We start from the raw sequence: 24,824 nt of genomic DNA on the forward strand, positions 1-24,824 counted from the left end.
GTGGCTTCAGCACTGAGGAACAACCTCGTCTGCGGCAGTCAAACAGCATGGGAGCGTCTGCCCAGTGCTGCACCACTGGCTCTCCGGTCCACCCATATGGGTTTTCCTTTGCACACACACCCCCACCCCCACCCATGGGGCCTTGCAGTGAAGGTACACCAACTCGGAGCTTGCAAGCTAGTGTCCTTTATACAGTTTATAACTCCAGTACCCAGTATTACAATTTATGGCACACATGGCTCCGCCCGACGAAGGGACGCTTATGTCTGATCCGGCCCTCAAAAAACAAATGAGTTTAATACCTCTGCTTTGGAGGGTGGGCCCTGTGGCATTGTACCCACTGAGCTCCCTGTCCTCCCTAGACTCCATTCCCAAATCTCCAGGAGTTTCCCAACCTGGATCTGGCAACCCTTCTCCTCCATCCTCTGCAGGTGACCAGGAGGGACCCGGCAACCCTTCCCCTCCCTCCCAACAGGGACTCAAAGGGGCTTACATTCTGGTCCAGGTTTTCTCCAGAACCCTACCTCCATGCTCTTTTGCATTAAAAGTATGGTTCTGTTTGTGGCAGGCATTACTCATCAGCAACTAAAGCTAGGCACTTGAAAACTGGCCGTCAACTTCAAGACGATCACAGGAGTTCAAGTGCTAAAAATGAAAGGGGCTGGAACATCCAGAACACCCCTTTTTTGGGTGTAGTGCCAGTTTGGTGTAGTGGTTATGTGTATGGATTCTACTCTGGGAGAACCGGGTTTGATTCCCCACTCCTCCACTTGCAGCTGCTGGATGACCTTGGGCAAGCCATAGTTGTCAGAGCTGTTCTCTTGAGGACAGTTCTGGAGACAGTTCTCTCAGCCCCACCTACCTCACAGGGTGTCTGCTGTGGGGGAGGGGAAGGGAAAAGAGTTTGTAAGCCGCTCTGAGACTCCTAGTGAAGGGCAGGGTATAAATCCAATCTCTTCTATTTGCAATGGAAGTTAGTTCTCCATTTGTGGCCGGTATAACTCACCAAAAAATAAAGCTAGCAGTCTCAAAAACTGGCCTCCCAACTTCTGGATGAACATGTGGGAGCCAGGTTTGATTCCCCTCTCTCACACAGATGTTCACTGAAAAAAAGTTTGAGTCCAGTGACATCTTTAAGACCAACAAAGTTTTATTCATGGTATAAACTTTCATGTGCGTGCACACAGAGTGACCTTGGCCCAGTCACTCCCTCCCCGCCCAATCTACTTCACAGGGTTGTTGTGCGGATAAAACGGTGGGGGAATGTTGTGAACAGGGTATAAATGAGGTAAATATTTATTAATGAAGGAATCTGCAAGCACTTGTAGGCAGCTCATTTGTAGACAGCCAGTTTGGTGTAGTGGTTAAGTGTGCAGACTCTATTCTGGGAGAACCGGGTTTCATTCCCCAGTCCTCCACTTGCAGCTGCTGGATGACCTTGGGCAAGCCATAGAGCTATTATTGAAAAGAACAGTTTCTGTCAGAGCTCTCTCAGCCTCACCTTCCTCACAGGGTGTCTGGTGGGGAGGGGAAGGGAAAGGAATTTGTAAGCTGCTCTGAGACGCCGAGTGAAGGGAGGGGTATAAATCCAATCTCTTCTTCTCCTCATTTCTCCCTTCCCCCACTATTTCATCTTTCCTTTCCCTGAAAGCCCCACAAGTCTCTCCCCTTTTCATTTCATTTCATTTATTTTATTAGACTTATAGCCCGATCTCCCCTGCGACCAGGCTCAGAGTGGGTGACAACATCAGTAAAAACATTCAGCAATCTAAAAGTAATGTAGAATTACAATAAATACAGTAAAATTCATAATAACTGCAAAATAACAATGCAATTAAAAGAAGGCATAAAATATCAGGGGAGGGGATAATATATATACTATCTACTCAGAAGGGGAGGGGAAGAGGCGAATGGAGAAAAAGGAGGCCAATCCAGCGTGAAAGCTGTCACTATGCTCAAACATAAGCCCGCCGGAACAACTCTTTTTTTACAGGCCCTGAAAAACGATCAGATCCTGCAAGGCCCGGATCTCAGCTGGGAGAGCGTTCCACCAGGTAGCAGCGAAGGCCAAAAAGGCCTGGCTCTGGCTGAGGACAGCTGGACGCTAAAAAAAAGCCAGGTATTACCAGATTTTGAACACTAGAGCATAATGTACTTTGGGAGGTGTCATGACCCCAGCGGGTCGCCACCTTCTGCCACCACCACCACTCTGGACTTCGGGTCCCTTGAGAAGGCCCAGAGTACCCTCCCAAACCCCTTTTCAAGCCGAGAACCATAGGCGTGATGACCAGGCAGAGAACATTAAACAAATGGTTTATTTATACAGTAATGGGGCACTGAAAACAAGACAAGGTGCTTAAAAAGATATGTGTCTAAAGGCAAAATAAACACAAACCTAATGCGACTACCTGTTCCACTTAACTAGTTACTATTCAAGGCCCACAGACTCATATACCAGGCCACACTACCTGTACTCACTCTGTCCCAATTTATTTATTTATAAATTCAATTTATAGCCTGGCCTCCCCGCAACGCGGGCTCAGGGCGGCTCACAGTCAGATTTGGCCAGGCTGAAAATTAAATTTATCGACAAAAGAATATAATCTATGTGTATTCTTTTAGATGAATTAAGGTGGGTGCTCTGACTGAAGCTCTATTCACACTTCAGGCAATTCTATTTTTTATTCTTTTCGATGGATTCTTTTAGATGAATTATGGTGGGTGCTCTGACTGAAGCTCTATTCACACTTCAAGGCATTTATGATTTTTTCCTCCTTTGTGTAAATTCTTTGATAGGAAGTAAGGACATTCTTCACCTCAAAGGTTTTTCCACTCTTCTGGCATTTCTATGATTTCTCTTTTGTGTGAATTCTTTTATGGATAGTAAGGCTTCCACTGTAACTATAGCTTTTTCCACACTCCAGGCATTTGTATGGTGTCTCCCATGTGTGAACTCTTTGATGAGTATTAAGATGTGCACTCTGCCTGAAGCCTTTCCCACACTCCAGGCATTTATATTTTTTCTCCCCCGTGTGAATTCTTTGATGGCGAACGAGGCCTGCGTTGCAAATGAAGCTTTTGCCACACTCCTGGCATTTATACGGTTTCTCTCCTGTGTGAGTTCTTTCGTGATAAGTAAAGCTTTCAATGCGAGTGAAACTTTTCCCACATGTTAGGCATTTATATGGTTTCTCCCCTGTGTGAATTCTTTGGTGGGCAGTAAGGCTTGCCCTGTGACTGAATCTTTTCCCACAGTTCAGGCACTGATGCAGCTTCTCACCTGTGTGAATGCTTTGATGGGAAGTCAGGCTTGCAGCCTGACGGAAACTTTTCCCACATTCTGGGCATTGATGCAGCTTCTCACCTGTGTGAATGCTTTGATGGGAAGTCAAGCTTCCAGCCTGACGGAAGCTTTTCCCGCACTCCAGGCATTTATATGGTTTCTCCCCTGTGTGAATCCTCTGATGGGAAGTGAGGTGCGAACTCCGACTGAAGTTCTTCCCACACTCCAGGCACGAATATGTTTTCTTCCCTACTTTCTTCCCTGTTTTAATTACTGGATGTGAAGTTAGGTCACTTTTCTGCCCAAAGGTGTTTCCATACTTTGGGCATTTAAAGGTTTTCTTCCTGTTAGGTGCGCTGCAACGCACAGTCACGTCTGACTTCTCGGTAACAATTCCGTTGCTTACAGTGCACTCCTTCGTATTGCCTCCTATGTGTATTTTCTGAAGCAGTGGAATTTCATGAGCATCACCACTCTGCAAAAGACAGGAATTATTCCTCCCTTTCTGTGGATGTTTTCCCTTCTCCTTCCTCAGCTCATCAGTGTTCTCTTTCGCATCTGGATATAGATCTCCTTTGTCCAGTACGAGTTGCTCTTTTGTTTCATTCACTGACTCCCACATGCCTCCGGCTGAAAAAAAGAGAAACAGGGCATGAACGCTGTGAAGAAGAAGAGGAGATTGGATTTATACTCTGCCCTTCATTCGGAGTCTCAGAGAGGCTTACAAACTCCTTTCCCTTCCCCTCCCCACAACAGACACCCTGTGAGGTAGGTGGGGCTGAGAGAGCTCTTTCAAGGGCTGCTCTTGAGAGAACAGCTCCAAGATAACTCGTGACTGACCCAAGGTCACACCAGCAACTGCATGTGGAGGAGTGGGGAAATCAAACCTGGTTTTCCCAGATTAGAGTCCGCACTCTTAACCACTACACCAAACTGGCTCTCCAAGCTGGAAAAACCTCAACTGTGACACACTAGATTGCATTAACCGATCTGTAGTGGCGATTAAACAGGAAACAGCATTTTGCTGGAGTAGTTATTGGCACAGAGATCCTTCTCTGATCTGAAGGGGAAGTCAGAAGGGAATCCCCAAAGTGTAGCCACAGGCATTGATGCAAATCAGTTTGCTTGATTATTTGCTCTTCTCAGGTAAGTGGGGGACGATGGAATTGCTGCATTGTTGAAGGAGAAGGAGAAGAAGAAGAAAAACCTGCCCTTCACTCAAGAGTCTCAGAGCAGCTTACAAACTCCTTTCCCTTCCCCTCCCCACAACAGACACCCTTTGAGGTAGGTGAGGGCGAGAGAACTCTTTTGAGAACTGCTCTTTCAAGGACAGCTCTGACAAAACTATGACTTGCCCAAGGTCATCCAGCAGCTGCAAGTGGAGGAGTGGGGAATCAAACCCGGTTCTCCCAGATTAGAATTCGCGCACTTAACCATCACACTGAACTAACTATCTAAAGAGGTAGATCAAGATGGGTAGCCATGTTAGTCTGTCTGTAGCGGTAGAAAATAACAAGAGTCCAAGGGCACCTTAAAGACTAACAAAATTTGTGGCAGTGAGTCACTGCTCACTTTTATCTGAACCCAGAACCCCCCTCATATCAGGGGAAGGACGGTGGAGGGTGGCAGAGACCAGCCACTGGGCACAGGGAAGACAGCCTGTCCACATCTTTCTGATTAAAGACCTCCTTCCAGACACTCCTCACAACAAGACGGAGACAGCCCCAGAGAAGAGGACCCTCACCCAGAGAGGCCACGATTCCAAAATTCTCCAGCATGACTTCCTTGCACAGGGCTCTTTGGGCCGGGCCCAGCAGGGTCCACTCCTCCTTGGTAAAATGCACGGCCACCTCTTCAAAGGAGACCAGACCCTGGCAGAAGAAGAAGAAGAAAGCAAGCATTTCTTTGCATCAGGAGAAAGGTGATCTGTTAGAAAATCCGAATGTGGATTTAAAAATAAATTCTTTTTTTTTAAAAAAAACAAAAACAATTTTTATTAAGATATATCAATAAATCATTCTGTACGTCGACTTACAAACTGTCATATATCCCTTTCTCCTAATACCCCACCCCTTCTGACTTCCCACAGTGCTCCAACCACCAGCTCAAATCTTATATTTCCCCTCTTTTCCCCCTTACTCATTGATCAAATTCTACAGGTAACATATCTTTTAACTATTGTTCTTATATGTTTAAAGGTAAAGGTTCCCTTGCTCGAAAGCCAGTCGAGTCCAACTCTAGGGTTGCGGTGCTCATCTCCGTTTCAAAGCCGAAGAGCCAGCGCTGTCCGAAGACGTTTCCGTGGTCATGTGGCCGACATGACTAAACACCAAGGTGCACGGAACGCTGTTACCTTCCCACCGAAGTGGTACCTATTTATCTACTTGCAATTTCTTGCTTTCGAACTGCTAGGTTGGCAGGAGCTGGAACTAGAGACGGGAGCTCACTCCGTCATGCGGCACACCCGGGTCCAGAACTGCTGAACTACTGACCTTCCACAGCCTGCAGTTCAGCATCTTAACCACTTGAGCCGCCGCAGCTCCTCTTATATGTTTAAACTTATTCTAAATAACCTCCTTTCTTCAATAATTATCAAAGCAAAATAAGTTGTGTCTTACATCCCATGATTTAAAAATAAATTCTTGAATGCCAGCAGCCTGGAAGGGACCAGAGCCCTGTGGTGATACTAACCTTTCCCTTCCCAATTGTCCCTGGCAGCATCTTGGAATTGGCATGGCTGTCGTTGGTAGCTAGCGGAAGTGTGCCAGCTGTTCTGGCTTAAGCAACTGGACTGAGGGGTGGCTGAAGGAAACTTCCGTATTCAGAGACACTAAGCCTCTGAATCCAGAGCCAGGAGGCAACATCAGGGGAAGGCCTTGGCCTTTCTGCCCTGTCGTTGGCCCTTCAGGGGAACTGGAAAAGATACTGGACTAGATGGACCAGTATTGCTGCAACTCTTGTCAGGAGGCAGAGCTAGGGAAGTCAGCTCTGGGTGCATTCAGACGCACCATTTGAATCATTTTTGGCACGCTTCAGTCACGGATTTTATATGCATGTTCATTTGGGAATGAGGTCGTTCTGCGAGGCATGCCCGGAATGTCAACGTTCTCACAGGAAGACTGGACATTAGTGCACAAAGCCTGCTGAGTCTGCTGAAGTCTGCTGAGAGTATAAACTTGGCTACAGTCGGGCAAGATAAGATGAGCTGTGGGTAGAGAACATTCTGTTAAGAATATACTGTGATCCTAGTTAGAGGCTTTTACTTGTAATGTTTTCACCGTACAGGGCAGGGGGAAGAAATGTGTGAGTCTGCTCTAATAAAACGCTGCTGACAGAGAGAGAGACAGAGAGAGAGAGAACTGAGAACTTGGTCAGAGAGCTTCAACAGATCTGTGTGTTGTGTCGTTATTAAACCCTCAAGTCTACATGTTCACACACCAACATCTGCGCACCATCCCCAGCCGTCGCTTTCCGGCTCAAAACTCCCTTTAAACCAGAGTATTTTGATACCACTTCCCCGTCTGGTGTTTTCCTGCGTTTAGACGAGTTCGGGATCTCACGGAGGCCAGTTTCGGGTCAAAAGTTTAAAGGGAAGTGTTCTGTTACAGCAGTTGGAGACACCTCAGGGCATGCTTTTGGCAGGAAACTAGTTGTTCTGTGCATGCGCGAAGGTTTCAATTCTACGGATGACTGCCTATGTGCGTGCGCAAACTGAGAAAAAATATTTTAAAAAACCACCGACACACTCCCGCGTGCCGGTAGTGTAGACGCCGGGGAGCGATGTGACTGCGTGGTAAACTGGGATAAGGAGGTGGGTGTGATCGTGTTTATCCAGATTTTAAAAAAGCGCATCAGAACCGGACCAGTTTAAACCACTCTCAGTACCCTCTGAGTTGTGAAACTCCTGGAGGTTTAAGGATGGAGCCTAGGTAGCATGGGAGTAAGGAGAGGACTCCTCCTGTCTAAAACCAAAAAAGGAAGCATTGTGCTCAGTCTCTGAGAGGAAAGGTATTCTGGAGACCAGGCCCCATGAGGAAAAGGTGAAAGACTTGGGAACGCTGCCAGAAGGAATCGCTGCCAGAAGAAGATCTCGCCGAGACACCATCGCCCTGAAAAGAACCCACCATGAAGAAAGAGCCAGAAAAAAGAGTAACATCAAGCGAACACACCCTGCTCGGGTGCCTGGTAGGCACTCACTTCTCCCCTGTACTATGTGGCACTTGCTAGGATGTTAAATGTTTCTCTGTAAACCGCTCCGAGCCTTCGGGAAGGAGCGGTATATAAATTGAATGTAATAATAATAATAATAATAATAATAATAATAATAATAATAATAATAATAATAACAACAACAACAACCAAAACAACAACAACAACAACGTTCAGTCTGGAGAAAGGAGGCTGAGGTAGGGCTGAGTCATTATCTCGTAGGAGTTCCCCAGGCTATGAACATGCTAATGGAGGAGCTTTCCTGAGGAGGTTCTTTTGTATGTGGATTGGCTGTTGAGAGTCTAATATTATCTGTAGTGCTACTGTCAGGTGTAGAGACTTATGTGTTTTTCAGGACAGGAAACCATGCCCTATTTATTTTCAAACTCTCTTCCTTCCTGTTGAAATTGTGTTTATGTTTATTAATTTCAATGGCTTCCCTGTGTAATCTGACATAGTAATTTGGAAGTGCTGTCCAGGCTTTCAGTGGAACAAAATACAGTGTCCTGTATTTGGAACAAAATACAGTGTCCTGTTTGAGTTATGTTAATTGTTTGTTATTTTATTTTTCACCATATCCATGCCCACCTACTGCAATATGCGATGGCAGTCTGAACACTGAATGAGCAGTTCGGCCTGGAGGTCTCCTGGAATTACAACTGATCTCCAGATGGAGAAAATGGCTATTACAGAAGATGACACTGTACCTTGATGTGCTCCCTCTCCTCTCCTCACCCCACACACCCTAGGCCCCACCCTTAAATCTCCAGGAGTTTCACGACTCAAGAGTTCACTGCCCCAGCTCTGCCTCCTGACAACAGAGTTGCAGCAATACTTGATGAAAGGACAGCCACAGACATCATCCTTTCTCGGCAAGCTATAGGCAAACTTAGGCCCCGGTCACACAAAAGGTTTTGGGCCGGGAGAGGGACGGATCGGGGGCACAGCAAACGGGCGCAATCCCACCACAACATCTGGGAAACGTTGCGCACCCGTCCCCGATCTGGCCCTTCAGGCCGAAAAGCCGCATCTAAAATAAACCACCTACAGAGGTGGACTTACCAGCACGGCCGCATCAAGCGCGGCCGTGGGATCGTCGGCGCGTCCTTCTGCCGGCGCATCCAAGACCCCTGGCCGAACTGCGCATGCTCACACATGCGCAGTTCGGCAGCCTCCGTCTCTGTCTTGTCGCTTTCTCCCCGGTCTCCCCGGCATCTGATTGTGCCGAGGAGCAACTGTGCGGCAGCTCACAGGATCCGTATGATCCCGCCGCCGCGTATCTATTTTGGTGCAGCTTTCAAAAGCCGCACTTTGCCCGCGCTTCTGCCCCCCCTCCCCCGTGTGGCAGGGACCTTAGATTTATAAAAAGCATCATACCCCCACTTTCGCTCCTACGGGGAAGCAAAAGTGTCCACCCAGTGTGCTGTAGCAGTGAAAAAGGGAAACTCCACTTTGGGGATTATTCGGAAAGGGACTGAGAATAAATCATCTGATATTGTAATGCCCCCATATAGATTTATGGTGCGGCCTCATTTGGCATCCTGTGTACAATTCTGGTCACCGTATCTCCAAAAGGACAATGCAGAGCTGGAAAAAAGTACAGAGGAGGGCAGCCCAGATGATGAGGGGATTGGAGCAACTTCGCTATAAGGAAAGGCTGAAGAGTCTGGAAACTTTTCAATGTAGAAAAGAGATGACTAAGGGGAGACATAATAGAGGTTTATACAGTTAGGCATGGGATGGAGGGAGCTGAGAAAGAGAACTTTTTCTCCTTCTCCCAAAAGACTAGAACTCAAGGGCATCCGATAAAACTGACGGACAATAGATTCAGGATGGAAAAAAGGAAACACTACTTTACACAGACGGATTAAAATGTGGAATTTGCTGCCAGAAGATGTAGTGATGGCCACAGGAAGAAACAGCTTGAAAGAGGGAATAGCTAGACTCATGGAGGGATAGGTCTATAAGTGGCTACTAGCTATGGTGACTGAGGGGAACCTCCATATTCAGAGGCACTAATCCTCTGAATCCCCGAGCCAGAAGGCAACATCAGAGGAAGGCCTCAGCCTCTCTGCCCTGTTGTTGACTCCTCAGAGGAACTGGTCGGCCACCATGTGAGATGCTGGGCTAAATGGACCATTAGTCTCAACCAGCAGGCTCTTCTTATGTTCTTAAGCAGTAATTTAGGCCTTCTGTTCTCAAGGGGAGAGCAGCCATTGCTCCTCCATCCCAGCATGCCTTGATGCAACTCGACATCTTTCACACTAAGGATCCTATAAGGAACATCATCACCAGCCTGGACACACACCACTAATGTGATTCAGCATCAAGCCCAAGAAACATCCTGTGCTACTCAAAAGCTGGCTCTCCACATGGTGAGTTTAGGATGGTCTTATTCAAAGTATTGTTTCATTGTCCCTGTTTGAGCTTCTCTTTACAGATCCTCCTAGACAGAGTGAAACAATTCTCTTCTGCCGTGGGCAGCCTCAACATCTGGCATTTCCAGAACCATGGGGAAGGAGCCCTGCCCTTTAAGCCTTGCAACTTAGAAGAAAACATTTCTGCCATCTGCTGCATATTTCCCTTTACCTGAGCTGACTGCATGGTGGCTCTTTCCCCTTCATCACTGGGAGGAGATGGCAGAGAAGGCATCAAGGGCGTCTTTTTGCTGCTGCCTAGGAGGGAGAGAAATAAAAAGTGTGGGAAATCTTCCTTCCTTCCTTCCTTCCTTCCTTCCTTCCTTCCATATATGTTCTCTGCCAGAACTTGTAGGCACTCAACAAAATTACTGAACAGTAGACTTAGAACAGATAAAAGGAAGTACTTCTTCACCCAAAGAGTCATTCACATGTGGAATTCACTGCCCCAGGAAGTGATGGCGGTTACAAGCATAGACAGCTTCAAGAGAGGATTAGATAAATATATGGAGCAAAAGTCCATCAGTAGATATTAGACCCAACGTAAAGATGGAAAAGGAGCTGCGGTGGCTCAAGTGGTTAAGACGCTGAACTGCAGCCTGTGGAAGGTCAGTAGTTCAGCAGTTCAAGACCAGAGTTGCCGCATGATGGAGTGAGCTCCCGTCTCTAGTTCCAGCTCCTGCCAACCTAGCAGTTCGAAAGCAATAAATTGCAAGTAGATAAATAGGTACCACTTCGGTGGGAAGCTCACAGCGTTCCGTGCGCCTCGGTGTTTAGTCATGCCGGCCACATGACCACGGAAGCGTCTTCGGACAGCGCTGGCTCTTCGGCTTTGAAATGGAGATGAGCACCGCAACCCTAGAGTCGGACTCGACTGGCTTTCGAGCAAGGGAACCTTTACCTTTACCTAAAGATGGAAAACTGTCTGGGGGCAGTGATGCTCCGTCTTCTTGGTGCTTGGGGGGCAATAGTGGGAGGGCTTCTGGAGTTCTAGCCCCACTTGATGGCTGGAAATACTGTTGTGATTGGCCAGCAACAGTCATTAAAGGTATTAATTTCTTAAAGCTACAGCCATTGCTTCTGTCATACTGGAGGGTTTTCACCCCCTCCAAAATGGATTTTTGAGGGTGGTTTTTTAAAAAAATAATCAGATTTTTCTCTACAAACCTGGGTTTTTCCTCAGGTTTGCAGAAAGCTGTGGTCCTGCCCCACGCACGCTTACCCACAGAGGTAGCCCCTCCATCTTGCTCTTGTGCGATCCCTCGGAGAAGCAACCTCTGCATGGGGTCTGAGGGAATCTTCTCTGCCTCAAGGAATTCAGCAGCCCCTTCTGATAACCCCTGAAACAGCAGATGAAGAGTGGGGAAAGGTATGAGGTCAACAACTGCTTGGCCCTTGTAAAGGGACATTTACAGGCTACACAGTCTTTCGTCTTCTGCTCTTTGGAAGTCCCAGGATGAAACTTTCTTACCTCCGCTTCCTTCTTTTTGGTGTCTTCCTGACTCAGGAGGAACCCTTCTGCCAGGGCCACGGCCTGGGAACTGGTCTCCGGCCCGCATTCCCTGATCCAGCTCTCCATCTCTGGGGGCAGGACGGCCAGAAAATGTTCTAGGATTACCAGGTCCAGCATCTCCTTCTTGGTGTTTCTTTCTGGCTTCAGCCACTGATGGCAAAGATGGTGGAGTCGGCTGCAGACCTCTCGGGGCCCTTTGGCCTCCTGGTAGTGGAAGTACCTGAAGCGCTGGTACCTTGAATCGGAGCTGGATATGTGCCCACTCTGGATCTTGGGGGCAGATCTTTCCCAGAATTCATCATTCTTCCCAGTGGGCGTGGCATGAGGTTCTTTTCCTGCTTCTGGGCCAGCTGAGTCTTGATTTTCCATGTCTCCTCTATTCATTCTTCAAGTCACCTTCTCACCAGGCCAATGGATCACCTTAATGTGCTACAAATTCCTCTCTGTTGGTCAAGACTGGCAAACTGGGTGGAGCTCCTAAATCCTGCAAAGGCAATGAGGTCTTTGGTGAGCAAACCAGACACAAACAAATGAAGCTGCCTTATACTGATCCTTGGTCCATCAGCGTCAATATTGTGTACACAGACTGGCAGTGGCTTTCCAGGATCTCAGGTAGAGGTCTTTCTTATCCTTTATGTCAAGAAAGAGATGGGGCAGGCCAGCGATTGCAACGGACAGGACCTCCCTTTCAGGGATGCCTTTCCTCTTCAAACACTGAGGATGGGCAACTGGGCATCAACATGGCAAATAGTGTTCAGTACGGCCAAGCGCAAAGTGATGCACATTGGAGCCAAAATTCCTCACTATAAATACACGTTGATGGGGTCCGACGTGGCAGAGACTGATCAAGAGAGAGATCTTGAAGTCGTAGTAGATAACTCACTGAAAATGTCGAGACAGTGTGCAAATGCAATAAAAAAGGCCAATGCTATGCTGGGGATTATTAGGAAGGGAACTGAAAACAAATCAGCCAGTATCATAATCGATGGTGTGATCTCATTTGGAATACTGTGTACAGTTCTGGTCACCACACCTCAAAAAGGATATTATATAATCGGGAAAAGTGCAGAAAAGGGCAACTAGGGTCCCTGCCACACAGCAGGAAAAACATCGGCCAAAGTGCGGCAAATCAGAGCCGCACCAAAGTAGAGACGCCACGGCGGGATCCCACGGATCCCCTGAGCTGTGGCGCTGTTGCTCCCCGACACGATCAGATGCCGGGGAGGAAGCTACCGTCGGGAGGGGGAGGCTGCCGAACTGCGCATGTGCGAGCATGCGCAGTTTGGCCAGGAGCCGGGGATGCGCCGGCAGAAGGATGCGCCGGCGATCCCACAGCCGGCTTTGATGCGGCCTTCCCGGACGAACCACCTCAGTAGGTGGTTCATTTTTGCTGCGGGGTTTTGGGTGGAAGGGCCGGATCGGGAATGGGCGCGCAACGCTTCCCAGATGTTGCGGTGGGATCGCAACCGTTTGCTGCGGCCCCGATCCGTCCCTCTCGCGGCCCAAAACATCTCGTGTGACTGGGGCCAAGAATGATAAAAGGGTTGGAACACTTTCCCTATGAAGAAAGGTTAAAGTCCTTGGGGCTCTTTAGCTTGGAGAAATGACGACTGAGGGGCGGCATGATTAAGGTTTATAACATTATACATGGGATAGAACTGGTAGAGAAAGAAGTACTTTTCTCCCTTTCTCACAATACAAGAACTCGTGGGCACTCAATGAAATGGCTGAGCAGTTGGGTTAGAACGAATAAAAGGAAGTCCTTCTTCACCCAAAGAGTGATTGACACATGGAATTCACTGCCACAGGAGGTGGTGGCGGCTACAGGCATGGATGTCTTCAAGAGGGAATTGGATAAACATATGGAGCAGAGGTCCATCAGTGGCTATTAGCCACAAGGTATAGATAGGAACTCTCAGTCTGGGGCAAAAGATGCTCTGTATTCTTGGTGCTTGGGGGGGGGGGCAACAGTGGGAGGGCTTCTAGCGTCCTGGCCCCACTGATGGACCTCCTGATGGCACCTGGTATTTTTGGCCACTGTGTGACAGAGTGTTGGACTGGATGGGCCATCCGCCTGAACCAACATTGGCTTCTCTTATGTTCTTACCTGCCTCCTGCCCCCTTCAGCCCTGAAGCAGGCAAAGGCCTTAATTATTAGGAAAGGGAAGAAAATAAAATGTCTGATATTGTAATGCCCCTGTATAGATCTGTGGTACCTGCTCATTTGGAGTACTGTGTACTGATCCCGCTCCTTCCCCGGGGAAAACGGCGCATCCGTTTCGGGATTCCGCTCCCTAGCCAGCCTCTGGCCCGTCCCTGCGGCCTCCCCTCCCTCCCCAAGTGCTGGGGGGTTCTCCTTTGCCTTGCACCCCACCCCATCCCCGCTGCAACTTCTTTCCTTGCAATCCCGGCCGGGGCTCACCTGCCCAGCCGGGGACGGAGCGGATACTGCGCGTAAACAAGGAGAGAAAGACGGCTTTCCAGGCGGGAGGGGATCTGGACCGGAAGGGACGTCCCCATCCCTCCCTCTAGGAATCCAGACGCTTTTCCATTAACCCTTGGACGGATTCGCACCCAAAGCCGGGCGGAGAGCCTGGAGGCGGCGTGGCCACTCTTGGGGGGGACAACTCTTCCCGCTTTGTCCTTTGGAAGCGGGTGTTGGTGTGGTTATTTTTATTGCTGCAAAATCTATTTGGCCGGAAAGAGGAGAGTGGAAAGGCAATTCTCCGTAGGGGCGCCACTGCTTGCCCTGCGCTGTCTCCACCGCTTGCAAAATAGGCTTTTAAAAATCTCTCTGCCTTTTTATTCTTGTTGCGGAGTCGGGGTACGTGTGTGAAGGGGCATGGGGGTGACGCTGTCAACAATCTGAAGGAAAGGAAATGTTTATTAGAATAATAGAATCATGGGGGGGACGGACGACGTATTTGTGAATTTCCTGCATTGTGCAGCGGGTCGGACTAGATGACCCTCGAAGTCCCTTCCAGCTCTATGAGTCTACCAGTGAAACATGTTTCTTCTAACACATACCAATTCCTTTATAGAGTCGAAATCTTGAGGGTTTGTGATCTCAAATCCATATGGGAAAGCTTTCTGTAACGCATCCTAAGAACTTTCCCTCACTGTCTCAAATTGTTTGGATTGGAAGAGGGGACATGGATTTCCCTGCTGAGATTGTACATTGGGCCTGAATATGCACTTTGTCCCCACATCGATAGCATGGTCTCGGAAACAATTTGAAATAGGGGTCTTCCTGTGCCTTTTCACAGCCTCAACTCCTTCTGAAGTTCAGGGCTTCTACATTTTCCCCTAATTTTTTTGCTGCAGACTTAAATCGGCCATCTTTATAGGACTTCAGCACCCATCACCCTCTGGTCAATAATAATAACCTTGCATTACATATGGTTCCTGCTCCCTGTGCAGTCTGAGGCACACTCTCTCTCACCAATATTATCACAAACCAAAGATGATATAAGAACTACATCTAACCAATGATCTCTCTAAGCTGTGGAGTCTTGTGAGCACAAATTCTACTTAAAATTCTTTACTCAAAATAAATAAAACAATTCATTCTGGCAACTGTTTATCTTAACAAAGTCTATTTAAAAACAGTGGTTACAAGTTGCTCATCCACATGAGTATCTTTTGGCCGTTAACCAACACACCCCATCTTCCTTGCTGCACAGCTGGGCATTCTCAGAAGCTTCTGCAGTTGGACCTCAACACACAACATCCACTGATATGGGTAAGACAGCTTCTAATCTACAAATTTATGTCTGAGAACTCTAGAATAGAAGATGAAGAAGAGAAGAGGAGATTGGATTTATACCCCGCCCTTCACTTGGAGTCTCAGAGCGGCTTACAAACTCCTTTCCCTTCCCCTCCCCACAACAAACACCCTGTGAGGTGGGTGGGGCTGAGAGAAATCTGACACAAACTGCTCTTTTTTCAAGGACAGCTGTGCCAGAGCTTGTGACTGACCCAAGGTCACATCAGCAGGTGCAAATGGAGGAGTGGGGAATCAAACCCGGTTCTCCCAGATTAGAGTCCGCGCACTTAACCACTACACCAAACTGGATCTAGATCTGCTGTAGTCCTTTAGGTCATGATACTTTCCCCCTGGATGCTGATGCTCTAGATTCCACACCTGCACACCAGTCAATAAAGATCTGGTCTTTTAAGATCTTGGACTGTGTTCAAAGTGCTTCACTCAAGTTGCCTGGTCACTTGTTCCTGCATGCAGAGAAAGGGGAGTGGGAGCTGGGACCATCCAACCTCTCACAGAGAGACCCTTCCTGTGTCCCTATCCACAGGTAAACAGAGGGGCACTGTTTTAGTTTGGGTGGTGGCAGAGTGAAGGACACATAGAGTGGGGGAAGGAGGAAGAAGCAACCTCACTCCAGGCACATGCACGGAAGCCCCACTATCCTGTTTTTTGCAGACACTGTCCTGCTTTTAACAGGAATAAAGTAAAAGGTAAAGGTTTCCCTTGGTTGAAAGCTAGTCGAATTGGACTCTAGGGGGTGGTGCTCATCTCTGTTTCCAAGCCAAAGAGCGCTGTCCGAAGATGTTTCCGTGGTCATGGCCGGCATGACTGAATGCTGAAGTGCAAGGAATGCAGGAATAAAGTAGCAGCACATAAATTCTCTAAATTTTGATGGGCAGTAAGGTGTGCATTCCAAGCACAACTATTTCCACAACTGAAGCAATTATATGGTTTCTCCCCTGTGTGGATCTGTCAATGGGCAGAACTCTGAGCAAAGTTCTTTCCACACTCCAGGCATTTCTACGGTTTCTCCGCCTGCCAAGGTAGAACTTCTAATGTCCTGGCCCCACTGGTGGACCTCCTGATGGCACTAGTATTTCTGGCCACTGTGTGACACAGAGTGTTGGACTGGATGGGCCTTTGGTCTGATCCAACATTGGCGTCTCTTATGTTAACTAAAATCTGTCTGAGACTCACTTCTTAAATTCTAAGGGACTGACTTAAACTTTTGACAAAGAATGATTTCCTCTGCTACGGAGCCTGCATTTCGTCTGGTGGTGAGATAAGCACCTGATGTGTGCCTCTTAAAACTCCTGGAATAGTAAAGATTGGATTGCAAGAAGCTTATTAAATTTATTTAGATTATTATTCAAGAAAGTTCACACAGGAGTTTCCTAAAAGAAACCCTTTCTTTTTCTTGCTTTTGGGATGAAAGGGCTTTTGTAAAGTGTTTGCTAATTGGCAATTGGACTGAACCTTGGCTATACCTCTCGGTCTGAGACTTTGCTTTCTATTTATAGACTTACATTCCTTTAGTACCAGCTTGTATGGTAGCAGAGTACACAGGCTGCTATTCCTTAAGGTCTTGATTGGCTCACAGCCAATATTATGATGAACAAAACTTTGGAATGCTAATATTTACAAGTTATAAACACTGGCTTTTTTCCCACCAAGATTTTACAGTAGAGAGAATTGTTTGTTTGGATTATAATTTGGTTGCTATAGTTATGGGAGAGAGGGTTGCCAGGTCTGGGTTGGAAAATATCTGGAGACTTTGGGGGTGGATCCAGGAGAGGGTGGGGTTTGGGGAGGGGCCTCAGCATGGCACAGTGCCATAGAGTCCGCCCTTCAAAGCCGCCATTTTCTCCAGGAGAGCTGATCTCTGTCAGCTGGAGATCAGTTGTAAAAGCGGGAGATCCCCAGGCCCCACCTGGAGGCTGGCAACCCTAATGGGAGGCCTTGCTGGGCAAATACAACAGCTTTTTATTTTACCTGGAGTTTTACAGCAAAGAGAGCTTCCTATTGGGGTAATAATTTATTTGGCAACGAAGACTCCTGGAAATATACAAACATAGTTTTGGCTGTTAGGTTTGGTATACTTCCTATCCCTCTTGCTCATATAGAACTGTGGCCAGTCAGGAGAACTCTGGTTTTGGATTACAAATTATAATGACATTGGATTGGAGCTCTGATTTTGGATTACAATTTATTACTATTTATTTACAATTGTGCCAGTATATTTTCTAAGGGCGCTGAAGTGGATATTAATCCACTTCAACTGGATATACTATTTGGATCTTTGTCTCCTTTATCTTTGGTGGCATTAAGTGTTCTGTTGTGGGATTACAAATCATAACGTTTACAATGGCTACTAGGAAAAAATCAACAAACTTATCTACAGAAAAGACTGTTACACCTGAACTCCTTTGAAAATGATTCGAACAAATGTCCAATAAACTTGAAGGGCTTGAAAAGAGGGCTGAGGAGAAATTTGATGAGAAATTTGCAATTATAAATGGAAAGTTTGAGAAAATGAAACATCAAATGACCCAAGAGATGAAAAAATTGACAACTCTCTCTGTTGATGGGTAGTAATGTGTGAACTCTAAGCAAAATTCTTTCCACGCTCCAAATGTTTCTACGGTTTCTGCCCAGTGCAGATACATTTATGGGCGGTAAGGTCTGAATCATGAGGAAAGCTCTTTTCACACTCAGGGCATTTATATGGTTTCTCCCCATTGTGGATAGGGTGATGTCTAGAAAGCTGTGAACGCCGAGGAAAAGTCTTTCCACACTCCAAACACTTATATGGTTTCTCCCCAGTGTGGATACGCTGATGTTCAGTAAGTTGTGAACTCCGAGAAAAAGTCTTTCCACACTCCAAACATTTATATGGTTTCTCCCCAGTGTGGATACGCTGATGTTCAGTAAGTTGTGAACTCCGAGAAAAAGTCTTTCCACACTCCAAACATTTATATGGTTTCTCCCCAGTGTGGATACGCTGATGTTCAGTGAGCTGTGAACTCCGAGGATAACTCTTCCCACACTCCAAGCATTTATATGGTTTCTCCCCAGTATGGATACTGTGATGTTTAGTAAGATGTGAACTCCGAGCAAAGCTCTTTCCACACTGTAGGCATTTATATGGTTTCTCCCCTGTGTGGCTACGTTGATGGGCAGTAATCTGTGAACTCCAAGCAAAACTCTTTCCACAGTGCAGGCATTTATATGGTTTCTCCCCAGTGTGGGTACGCTGATGTTCAGTAATCTGTGAACTCCGAGCAAAGCTCTTTCCACACTGCAGGCATTTATATGGTTTCTCCCCAGTGTGGATATATTGATGGGCAGTAAGCTGTGAACTCCAAGCAAAGCATTTTCCACACTCCAAGCATTCATATGGTTTCTCCCCAGTGTGGATACGCTGATGGGCAGTAAGCTGTGAACTCAAAGCAAAGCATTTTCCACACTCCAAGCATTCATACGGTTTCTCCCCAGTGTGAATACGTTGATGGTCAGTAAGGTTTGAAACACGAGGAAAGCTCTTTCCACACTCCAGGCATTTATATGGTTTCTCTCCTGTGTGGGTACGTTGATGGATACTACGCTGTGAACTCTGAGCAAAGCTCTTTCCACACTCCAGGCATTTATATGGTTTTTCCCCGGTGTGGATACGTAGATGGGCAGTAAGCTGTGAACTATGAGGAAAACTCTTCCCACACTCCAAGCATTTATATGGTTTCTCCCCAGTGTGGATACGTCGATGGGCAGTAAGTGATGAACTCTGAGCAAAGCTCTTTCCACACCCCAAGCATTCATATGGTTTCTCCCCAGTGTGGGTACGTCGGTGGGCAGTAAGCTGTGAACTCCAAGCATAGCTCTTTCCACACTCTGAGCACTCGTATGGTTTCCCCCCTATGGGGACACATTGATGGGATTTAAGATCTGAACTCTGAGCAAAGATCTTCCTACACTCCAGGCATTTATATGACTTCTCCCCAATGTGGATTTGTTGATGAGCAAATAGGGTGTCACTCTGAGAAAAGCCCTTTCCACAATCCAGACATTTATATGATTTCTCCTCAGTGTGAATTTGTTGATGAACAGCAAGGATGCAATTCTGAGCAGAACTCCTTCCACACTCCAACGATTTATGAGGTTTCTCCCCTGTGTGAATTCTTCGGTGTCTATCAAACACCTGAGATTCAGCACCCTGAGGAGAGGATTCATTTCCCCTCTTCCATTTTGTTCCACTGATTCTTTTCTGCTGTTTTTTCTTAAGTATGTGGTGTTGTGGTTCTCTCTTGGACTTGTTCTGGAGTCCATCAGCCTCTAGAATAAAGAGAAAAGACAGGTAAAGACATTCAAGCAAAAGTGGAAGCAAGTAAAGAAGGGCATTCACTGCTCACGCACAACATCCGAAAACATATGGATCGAGGCAGGATGGCGGTGCTGTTGTTGTTAGACCTGTCAGCTGTGTTCAACATGGTCGACCATCACCTACTGATCCACCACCTCACCAATGCTGGAATACAGGGGTCTGTCTTACAATGGCTTGCCTCCTTCCTCCAGGGTTGGGGACAAAGGATAATGCTTGAGGAAGAGCTGTCCCGAAGGCATCCACTGGTTTGCGGAGTGCCCCAAGGGGTGGTTCTATACCCAATGTTATTTAACATCTACACGCATCCCCTTGCCCAGATTGCTTGGAGCTATGGACTGGGCAATGTCCCCCAATTTGAAGCTCATCTGGAATTCACCTTCCTATCTTTTTAGAGCCAGGCCAAAACATTTCTTTCCAACTGAGCTTTAACTTAAAGGGTTATCGTTAGAGGCTTATCATTTTAGCTATTATCGCTTAGCTTCTAATTTGAGGACTTTTTCCAGGAGATTACTCAGCCAACTCAGTGACTATTTTACCGTCTTCTTGTGCCCCTGGCTTTTTCAATTGATAATTTAGGCAGTATTTAGGAATTTCTGGGATTGTTTTGATTTCTGAACCAACTTGAACAGGCATGTGAAGAGGAAGCATATAAGAGAAGAAGAAGAGGAGATTGGATTTATACCCCGCCCTTCACTACCCAAAGGTGTCTTAGAGCAGCTTACAAACGCCTTTCCCTTCCCCTCCCCGCCACAGCCACCCTGCAAGCAGTGCCGGATTTACGCATAAGCTAAATAAGCTACAGCTTAGGGCCTCGCAATCTGCTGGGGCCTCGAATAAAAACACAATATAAAAAATGATTTCAAATATTAAAAAGGCGTATATATTTTAAATTTTTCTGAGACCAGCTGATGTAATTTAAAACAGTAGGGGGCCTCTGAGTTTTGTATAGCTTAGGGCCTCAGCAAGTCTAAATCCGGCCCTGCCTGTGAGGTAGGTGGGGCTGAGAGAGCTCTTCACAGAAACTGCTCTTTTTCAAGAACAGCCCTTATCAGAACAGGAAATGGCAGCGGCACAGGAAGTGGTGCCACGGGAAGTGCCACAGGAAGTGGTGGCGGCTACAAGCATGGACGGCTTCAAAAGGGAATTAGATAAGCATATGGAGCAGAGGTCCATCAGTGGCTATTAGCCACAAGGTATAGATAGGGGCTCTGGGGCAAGTGATGCTCTGTCCCTACTATACAAGTAAGCAGATACCTGTTGATCTGTCTCTTTCCTCTTGGTCCTGGACAAGTGGATCCCCTGCTTCTTCCACTGTGGATGCAAAATCAGGTTTGAGAACCAGAAGCCCTCCTTTTGACAAAAGAAAGAGACCAGTGACTTCTAGGTGTTCCAACTCTAAGAAACATTTACATTTTTAAACCAGGCTATCGGAAACCCAGCCACTCCTAATGGCAAAAAGGAGAAAACATTTTTTTAAAACTCCTGAAAGATGTCTTCAATGGGAAGGGAGGGGGCAACTTCTTGGATCCGGAAGGATCCATCTGCTGATCCTGAGAGTGACCCAAAGTGGAGAAGAATGGAGGAGCCACCAGGATATAGAATCTTAGCCCCTCTCCCCGGGCAAGAGGATCCGACGTCCCAGTCTACTGTGGCTCTGACCAAGGGCCACTGTCTAGGGGCTCTTCTCGCTTTGAAGAGAGCCCACAGTCTTTCCAAACTTTGTACAAGTCATATGGAGGGCCCTATACAAATACAAATTGTATTTTTTGTTGTTGTTATTTAAAATGCTCGTTTCCATGGCTGCTCTGAAAGGCCCGAGAAGAGGCCCCGTTGACATCCCATAAACTGTTATGGAGGCCAGTCCCCCTCCTGCCCTGCTTTCAATGGATTTTCACCTGTACTCAAGACCAGGGGTCATTTCCTGCAGGAGCGCACAGGAGCGGAGCTCCGGCAGTAAAGAGCCCAGGGGGCGGGCACATGCAACAAGCTCCGCCCCCTGCTCTCAGCAGCCCCCGGCCACAAGGGGCAAGGAGCAGCCAGGTAAGTTGCAGAGCCCCCCCCCCCATAGATAGCAATCCAAAACAGTCCAGTGGCAGCTTTAAGTATTCAGGTACAAGCTCTCCCTTCCTCTGTGAGGGCAGATCTGTGTGGGAACCCCCCCCCCCCATAGCTAGCAATCCAAAACAGTCCAGTGGAGCCTGAGCGGTGGGTGTTGTCTTCTGACACACTTCTGGTGATGTCAGGGGGTGTGGCACATGCAGATAAGTTATGCTAATAAGTTATGCTAATGAGCTCCTGCACCTCTTTTTCTATGAAATGACCCCTGCTCAAGACTTTGCACTCCAGGAGAACAATGAGCCCACCCAGACATAAGAACATAAGAGAAGCCAGTGTTGGATCAGGCCAATGGCCCATCCAGTCCAACACTCTGTCACACAGTGGCCAAAAATACCAGGGGCCATCAGGAAGTCCAGCAGTGGGGCCAGTCCTCCATGGACAATCAGGGGAGGTCCCTTCCTCCTCTGCTGTGTTCCTTTTTGTTTACAAACCAATATTTTCGCTTACACCCGCCCACCTCACAGGGTGTCTGTTGTGGGGAGGGGAAGGGAAAGGAGTTTGTAAGCCGCTTTGAGACGCCTTTGGGTAGTGGAGGGCGGGGTATAAATCCAATCTCCTCCTCCTCCTCCTCCTCCTCCTCTTCCTTCTCCTCCTCTTCTTCTTCCTCCTCCTCTTCTTCCTCCTCCTCTTCTTCTTCTTCTTCTGAGACTCCAGTACGGATGCAGAAGCCCCTCCCTTGCCAGCCTGTGCACCCAACTCTCCTCCCCTACTGAGAGCCTCCATTGAAAGAACCCTACCAGGGTTCTTATTGGTGGTGGTGGTGGTGGGAAGGGCCATCAAATCACAGCTCACTTCTGGCGACCCTGTAGGGTTGTCAAGGCAAAAGAAGGATAGAGGTGGTTGGCCTTGCTTGCCTCTGCATAGCGACCAGGGGTCATTTCCTGCGGGAGCACACAGGAGCGGAGCTCCGGCAGTAAGGAGCCCAGGGGGCGGGCACATGCAACAAGCCCCGCCCCCTACTCCCAGCAGCCCTCAGTTGGGCCACGAGGAGCAAGAAGCAGCCAGGTAAGTTGCAGAGCCCCCCTCCTTCAGGTACAAGCTCTCCCTCCGCTGTAAGGGCAGATCTGCGTGTGTCCCCCAGCCCCATAGCTAGCAATCCAAAACAGTCCAATGGAGCCTGAGCGGTGGGTGTTGCCTTCTGACACACTTCCGGTGATGTCAGGGGGTGTGGCATATGCAAATAATTTATGCTAATAAGTTATGCTAATGAGCTCCTGCACCTCTTTTTCTACGAAATGATCCCTGATAGCGACCCTGGACTTCCTTGGTGGTCTCCCATCCATCTACTAACCGGGACTGAGAGCTGAAAGATCAGAGCAGCCTGGGCCATCCAGATTAGACTTGGGGTCCATCTCGGAAGGAATCACTTTTGCTATCAACACTGGTGAGCCAAGAGAAAGGGGAGCCTCACCCAGAGAGGCCACGTTCTGACCATTCTCCTCCATGACTTCCTGGTGAAGCCTCCTTTGGTCCGGATCTAGCATGGCCCACTCCTCCTTGGTGAAGTGAACAGACACCTCCTCCAAGGTCACCAGACTCTGAGAAGAGAAGCCAACAAACAAACACCTCTGTCTTCACGGATAATGTAAGAGATCTTCCCCTTTTGAGGGCAATCCAAAAGGACCAGGGCTATTTTGGGGCAGGAACGCACAAGAATGGAGTTCCGGCTGGCTCCCAAGTTGGCCACGCCCAGCAGGAACTTATTAGCATAATAGGCCACACCCAACAGCAGAAACTCATTCGGATTGGCTACATTAGGGGTGTGTGGCCTAACATGCAAAGGAGGTCCTGCCACAAAAAAAGGCCCTGGGTTTTGACAGCAAACAAGGTAAACAGAATAAGAAGCAAAAGGTGGGTGTGGCTGGATGACCACACTTCTGGTAACATGGGGGTTATGCTAATGAGCTGTGCTGTCAGGGGTGCGGCCCAGTATGCTAATGAGTTCCTGCTGTTCGGTGTGGCCTATTATGCTAATGAGCTCCTGCTGGGCTTTTTCTACAAAAAGAGCCCTGAAAAGGACTATAATAAGATGCTGACATCCAGGATTCAAATCTCCATTTCCATTTCGCATCCAGTGAGCAGCACAGAGAGCAGCTGAAGGAAAGAAATGGAGGGAAATTCTCTTCAGCCTAGGGAGGGTGGGGGAAAGACCCAGGAACACGATCCAGAGTTCCACACTTACCCAATCTGGCTGCATGGACGCAGCTTTCTCTCCCTCACACAGAGATGGCAGAGAATGTATGGCACCACCTGGAAGGTTAAGAAGATAGATGGAAGGCATTCGATACTTTCCAAGTGCTTTGCATTATATTCCTTGTGTGAGGGGGAGGAAGTAGGATTCTCCCTGTCTTGGCTCATCACCGGAACGATCCCTGCATCCTTATTTCAAATATTTGGTTTCCACACTTTTAACAAATCCTATCTTGACTACAGTATCATATACAAAAGCTATGGTCTGTTTGTCCAGTGGTACAGAATTCACGGAATTAAGAAGGAAAAGCTCTGAAATGCAAAGAACAGGCAGTTCTAAACCCACTGACAGAACCACAACTTCCATATCCCAAAAACTCCTTGCAGCTAGGCAACACGGTGAGGGATGACACCGACCCATCATCTTTATTAACGCTGCATGCCTTCTTCTGGATTCTTCCTTCACTCTACAATCCCAGCCCAGCTGCACTGTTTTATCTTATTAGGAATCTTTGTTGCTAAATTCAAATATCCTTATCCTATCTAATATGGTTATCCTGTCTTGTCACCAGCTGGTTGCCTGATGTTCTCTTCTAATCTGCTTACTGACTGTCTGAAGGCACTTTTTAAAAAATCATACATACATTCTGCCTTGAGTCCAAGTTAGAAAAGCAGAGTAGAAATGAAAATATTGTTACTATTATTGATAATATATAACAATTCTTCTTGAGAATAATAATCACAGAGTCTCGTATTCATGCGGAACGATGAGGCCAGTAATGTCATACTGTTAAAAAAAAAGGGTATTTACGGGATGGTCCAAGACCATTTTTTGAAAAAACTTTTCCTACCCTGGCACTTAATACCTAGCCAGATAGAACACAGTTTTGAAATAGAACACAGTTTTGAAAGGGCCTGACTGCTGCCTTCCACCAACATCCTTTCAAAGTCTG

General features: G+C 47.4%; 1 protein-coding gene across 1 annotated transcript in view; it reads right to left on the reverse strand.

Moving 5' to 3' along the window:
- Positions 1-2,420: 2,420 nt before the first annotated feature.
- LOC107113378 overlaps positions 2,421-24,824 on the reverse strand; it is a 201,440-nt gene continuing 179,036 nt past the window's right edge. The window contains 3 exon segments of the mRNA XM_015414705.1: positions 2,421-3,483; positions 16,725-16,733; positions 17,882-19,048. Coding sequence (XP_015270191.1) covers positions 2,847-3,483; positions 16,725-16,733; positions 17,882-19,048 — 1,813 coding nt within the window. The 3' untranslated portion in view covers positions 2,421-2,846.

The sequence above is a fragment of the Gekko japonicus genome, unplaced genomic scaffold, assembly GCF_001447785.1.
Source record: "Gekko japonicus isolate JY-2015 unplaced genomic scaffold, Gekko_japonicus_V1.1 scaffold1614, whole genome shotgun sequence".
In the NCBI taxonomy this organism is placed as follows: Eukaryota; Metazoa; Chordata; class Lepidosauria; order Squamata; family Gekkonidae; genus Gekko; species Gekko japonicus.